The sequence below is a fragment of the Rhincodon typus genome, chromosome 43, assembly GCF_021869965.1.
Source record: "Rhincodon typus isolate 14 chromosome 43, sRhiTyp1.1, whole genome shotgun sequence".
Classification (NCBI taxonomy): Eukaryota; Metazoa; Chordata; class Chondrichthyes; order Orectolobiformes; family Rhincodontidae; genus Rhincodon; species Rhincodon typus.
Genome location: NC_063374.1, coordinates 10,586,267 through 10,592,266, shown reverse-complemented (window position 1 = coordinate 10,592,266; position 6,000 = coordinate 10,586,267). Strand labels below are relative to the sequence as shown.

Here is a 6,000-nt window from a genome sequence, read left to right as displayed (position 1 = left end):
CTTTTGAAAGGTTCCTGTCTAAGATTCCAGTCGGAAAAACAAGATGCAAATTCTCTGTTCAGATCAGTGGTGGCCCTAATATTAATGTCCCTAATCTCTCTCAACCAATTTGAATCCTGACCAAGTACAAGAGACTGCTGAAGGACCAGGGAGAATGTTTTGGGGTAATCATAGTTGGGGAATTTAAAAGTTCACCTGGTATGGACAACTTGTCAAGAAAACTTGCAGTGGTTGTGGTGGGGACGCAGGTGCTTCTTAGTCGAGGGAGTGTTTGTGGTTTTACAGAGTGAAGATGATGCAAAATTTTGATGGCCTCCCTGCCCATGAGAGGGAATTGGAAAATCAAGGAGCAACTAACTTTTGTCTGTGACAGGATGCCAAAGGTGGGGGCATGTGTAGAGTCTCGAACAGCTATGTGTCTTTGCAGTCTATTAGCCTTGACGTGGGCTGGGGGTGTTCCTTTCAGCACATGCTGGCGACGTGCTCTTCATGTTCATGGACCCGACTTATGGAGGATTCGCGAGTGCCAGAGGTCTACTCTGTGGCATCATCCTCTGCAAGTACCAACTGGAGTAAATTTTAGGGACTTTTGGTTGGTCAGTGGCAGATGGACCCCCTCTAAAGGAGCTCCGGTACTTCGTGTGCGATACCATTCAGTTCCTTTACCTGGGAGTCCATCTTTGCCCTACCAAGGAATCCTGGTCAGCTAATTGACAAGGGTTGACCTGGAAGAGTAAAATAATTGACTCTCAATTTGAGGACATCAATGAGAGAGAGAGAGAATGGGGAGTCTCGGGCTGCTGTATCCCTCTCTTTCACGTACTATATTTATGGACTGCTATGAACTATGTGTAATACTGTGATTCTTTCTCCTTTTCCCCTTCTTAAACCATTGTGCTGTGTCACTTCATATCACTCCTAGGGTAGAAGTTGTGTCCTTTCACCCATGCATGTACATATTCACTACATACTCTCCTGGGAGAAGTGAGAAAATCCAAGGTCAACAAAGGGAAATAAATAAACTAGAACTTTCTCTTCCACTTACAGCACCAACCCAAACCAGGGATTAAACATCCATTCAGGGGCTCACCTGCACAACAAAGTGTCTGCCAGGGGTTCTGCACAATGGACTGAGTGTTACATGTGAAGAAATTTGCCTTCTGTCTGATGCAGCCTTGGACTGACGTGAGAATGTCATGGTGAAGGCAAAATAGTTTTCATTTGTTTAATTTTGCTCCCCTATATGACTTACTCGTCTCCAAACCGTGCAGCTGCACACCCAACTGTCCTGTACCCTGACTGACTGCAGTGCTTGATCAGCATAAGCTGTTATTGTTAACGTATCACATTGGGGCTATGTTATGAACTTCACCAGCAGAGTGTGGGTGTTTACAGGGAGACTCCTGAAGGGCAGATTTGTGTTTACAGGGAATCTGCCCAGGAGCATGTCCGTGTTTAGAGGGAATCTGACTGGGACCAGGTCTGTGTTTACAGGGAGACTGTCCAGGAGTAGGCCTGTGTTTCTAGGGATTGTCCCTGGAAGCAGAGCGGTGTTTGTCGGGAATCTGCCTGGTAGTGGGTCAGTGTTTATAGTGAAGCTTCCTGGTGGCGGGTCACTGTTTAGAGGGAGGCTGCCTGGTAGCAGGTCAGAGTTTATAGGGAATCCACCTTGGAGCAGGCCTGCATTTGCAGGCGCGCCGCCAGGGCATGGGGCTGCCTGGGAGCGGGCCTGCGTTTGCAGCGGGCTTGCCCGGGAGCGGTCCTGTGTTGTAGGAAGGTTGTGAGGGTTATATTTGCTAATTGTTTGAGTGACCTTTAACATAATTACAATTGGAGCCCACTGCTGTAGGTGGGTTGTTGGACTTTTGTACGTCCTTAATTTCTTCTCTCAGCAATGATCCTTTATCTCATTCACCAGCGCAGCACTGGCTTTTTAAAATACATTCTTCTTCAGGATTTCCAGAGGGTCTTTCTGAACATAGCCTTGTCAAATTTGTCCATCACACAATTTGTTTGTGTGTATTTGAAGTGTCAGAAACTGGAAGGGCTCTAGCTTGGTGCTCTCTTTGTTCGTTAGACAACCTCAACCAGGACAGCAGTGAGGTTTGGAATTTTCTTTGCCAGCTGTAGAATCACACTGAGAGAAACAGGCTATTCAGCCCATCATATCTGGGGAGGCAATGGCCGAGTGGTATTATCGCTGGACTGTTAATCCAGAGACTCTGATAACATCCTGGGGACACTGGTTCAAACCCCGCTATGGCAGATGGTAGAATTTAAATTCAGTAAAAAAAAAAAATCTGGAATTAGGAATCTAATGATGACCATGAATCCATTGTTGATTGTTGGAAAAACCCACCTGGTTCACTAACGTCCTTTAGGGACGGAAATTGCCATCCTTACCTGGTCTGGCCTACATGTGACTCCAGACCCACAGACTCTGAACTGCCCTTTGGGCAATTAGGGGTGGGCTATAAATGCTGCCTAACCAGCGACGCCCTCATCTGTTAATGAATATAGAAAAACAAAACCCTTTGAAAGACCTCTGTTGTACTCCCACTTCCCTTGCCCCTTCTCCATCGTTCTGCATATTTGTTTCCTTCTCAAAATGATAAAAGATTTTGACAGAGTAGATTTTGAAAACCTATTCCTTTTGGTGTTCAGATCGGTGGTGCAAAATCATTGGTAAAAAATCTACAGGGGAAATGAGAATCCTCTCAGAGTCATTGAGATTTGGAATAGTTGACCTTTAATGGCAACTGATTCTGTAAATAATTTAAAGGGGAATTGGACAGAACATTGAGGATGAAGCGCTTACAGTGTTACAGAGAAAAAGCCACAGTTTGGAGTAACTATAATTATAATCCAAAGAGATGAGTTGAATGGCGTTTGTGATTCTAATTTTATATCCAATTCCCATTCAAATACTTTTGCTTCCACCACCCTTTCAGACAGCACATTCCAGATCACCACAACTCACAGTATCAAATAAACATTCTCCATTCCCTGACAGGTTCTTTCAACAATTATCTTTAATCTGTGTCCCTCTGGCTTTGACCCTACTGCCTTTGAAAATAGTTTCTCCCTAATTCCTTGATTCAATCCCTTCATGAGTTTGAACACATCAATTCAATTTTCTTCTTATCCTTCTCTGCTCCAAGGAGAGCAGTCCCAGCGTTTCCAGTCTCTCCACATTCACTGAAGCCCCTCATCCCTAGTCCAGTTCCAGTAAATCTCCCTCCATGCTCAGGCCAAGGCCTTGACATCCTTCCTGAAACATGGGGATGCTATACCCCAGCTGGGGCCTAACTTAGTGATGTAGAAAGGTTCAAATTAAGTTTGAATGAGTTGGCCTGATGAGTGAATTTCAGGAATGGGGTGGGCTGTGACTGTGCTGATGCACACATTGACAGTTGTGCATTGGCATACTAGAATGGTCACTTGGAGGAGAATGGGTGTTGCCCAAGGGACTGTGAGTCACTGCCTTGAGAGAGAGAGGAAATTGTTGTAGGGGCAGGAGCAGGGGAATACGTTTGTGACCCGCAGCAAATTGTATGTAATATAGAAGCACTTCAGTTCAAATTGTTGCCTTGCCCACGTAGCAGTCTGTGGGCCGATTATGTATGGGACTGGTTGGCTTGTGATAGAGCTGTTGGTGGTAGTGGTGGCCGGTGGTGATAACAGGCAATGCTGTCTTCCTGTTTCGATAGGGCGGGTGTATTGGTTTTGACCTGTGGAGTGGTGAAGTCTAAAGGAGGGCTTCCTGTAATTGTGCTGCAGCACGTGAAATGGTTGCCCTGTTAGATGTGTGTGTGCATGTGTGTATTTTATGTGTATGATGCTGTGTGTCTGGGTATGTTGGAACGCCTGTTTCCCCAGTTGGGGGTTAGAATGGTGGTGAGTGACTGTCCTGCTGATCCATCCTTATTGACCCCAGCAAGCTGTTGGCTTTCATTTCTCTTTTTATTTAAAAAAAAGATTTATTGAGAGTTTCTTTTAGCACTGTATATTGTCAGCTGTTATTGTCCATCGAGACGAGAAATAAGTCGTTGTGAAATTTTTTCTTCATTTTTTTATTGCTCCTATTTTCTCTCCTCACCTAAGATTTCAGTACTTGTTAGACTATCCCATTGGCCCTGAGCCTCCTGTTCGTATGCAGACCAGTTCATTGAGAGTCAGCAGGCTGATCACATCATGAGGGCATTGGGGATGAGCTTGCATTCACCTGCAAATCTACACTACTATAGGGCCACTGGATTTGGATGATCAGCCAAACTCGAACCTTGCACCTTGACATTAACAATTACTTGTGGGTTTTAGTCAGCCATGCCTCTGTGGTTGAGAGATTTGAACCATCTGCGTGCTTCCAGGTCCAGGCTGGGGGAAGGCCTTGCTGCAAGAGGGTCAGACCTGAGGGAGTGTTGCTCTGTCAAAATATCACTTCTGCACAGTCGGAAGGTCACTGCTGAGGAAATGCTGCACAGTCAGAGGGTCAGCACTGAGGGAATGCCGTGCCATCTAGGGATGGGGGGGGCGCTCAGCACTGACGGCGTACCATGCTGTCCAGGGGGTGGGCTCAGGGCTGAGGGGACACTGCGCCGTTCAGGGAGGGGGTGTGCTGCGCCATCGGGAGAGTCAGCGCTGAGGAGGCACCGCGCTATTGCAGGGGCTCCAGGCCCGTCCCGGGGGATTGGGCTCCGCACCGAGGGGGCGCCGGGCCGTCCCGGGAGGGCCTGTGCTGGGGTGGGGGGGTGTGGGTTAGGGGCACCGCGCCGTCCTGGGAGGGCCAGCACTGGTGGGGCAGGCGCCGTGCCGGCCCGGGAGGTCCAGCGCTGGAGGGGCACCATGCCGTCGGTGGTGCCAATATTTAGAGAATGACATGCTGCCAGAGGCTTGGTACTGTTATAAGATTAGTATTGAAGGAGCCCTGTATTGCCAGAGACGCAGTCTTTTGACATGAGATGGTAAACCAAGGCTTAGTTAACCTAAATAGATCCTTTGGTTGCAGTATGTTTCATCCTGTTGTCCTGGCCAATATTTAGTCCTTGCAACAAAATCTCAAGCAATAGTTCACCCAAACTGTTGCTTCTCTCTTTGGATTGTTATCATAGTTAGTGTTTCCCAGATGACTCACCTTTCCAGCTTGTTTATCCTCCTTACTCATTGCTCCGGGAAAATGGCTAGATCCTGGCTGCAAGGAGTGGAAAATCATGGCGTGAACTCTCATAATACAAAGGCAATGTACTGTATATCTGAAAGAAGACTCGATGTGGAAATGCCTTAATTAAGAATTTTGCTGTGTGTGTGTGTGTGTAATAGAATTGACAACTGAACTGACTCCTGGTCCAGTGCAATGTCTCCCTACTTTGCACATTTAGACTGAGAATCATAGATTTGCACAGCCAGAGAGAGACAGTTCAGCCCATTGTGCCTGTGCAAGCACTTTTCATCCAATTAGTCCCACACATTCATTCATTCCCCACAGCCTTTTCAAGTATTTCTCCAATTTCCTAACACCCTTTTGCTCAGTGTACTGTATCATTCATCAAGATCAGTCAATCTTTCTGTTGGTATAAGTACACGGCACAAACCACATTTATGTATTTGTAAAAACTACTTTTATACTAATTTATCAACATCTTAAACCATTGTTGCCATAAACAGTGGTGTTCCAGTTTGGGGTTTAGTTAGACATGAAGACATACGGCAGCTATTTTCTTATTTCTGGATTGACAGATTGAGGAACATATAAAGGACTGAAGTGCTGGAATGTTTAGAGCAATGGCCAATGACTGTCACCTTCAATCTGTGTCCCTTTGGTTACTGACCCTCCTGCCACTGGGAATAGTTTCTCATTTATTGCGTCAACACCAGGTTACTGCTTGAGCATCCATAACTTTGTGTGCTCTTAAAGAATCATTTGGCTTCTTCAGTCTCTCGCAGTAATTTATCTCTGGTACTGTTCAACATTTGCAACATACAGTTTAATATTTGTTTAAG

The 6,000-nt window shown here is 46.1% G+C and overlaps 1 protein-coding gene across 6 annotated transcripts in view; it reads left to right on the top strand.

The window, feature by feature from the left end:
• The first annotated feature begins 359 nt into the window (after nt 1–359).
• mta2 (metastasis associated 1 family, member 2) overlaps nt 360–6,000 on the top strand; it is a 65,881-nt gene continuing 60,240 nt past the window's right edge. For all 6 annotated transcript variants that reach the window (XM_048619693.1, XM_048619695.1, XM_048619691.1 and 3 more), the window contains exon 1: nt 360–383. In XM_048619693.1, coding sequence (XP_048475650.1) covers nt 375–383 — 9 coding nt within the window. In that variant the 5' untranslated portion in view covers nt 360–374. The remainder of the gene's footprint in view (nt 384–6,000) is intronic.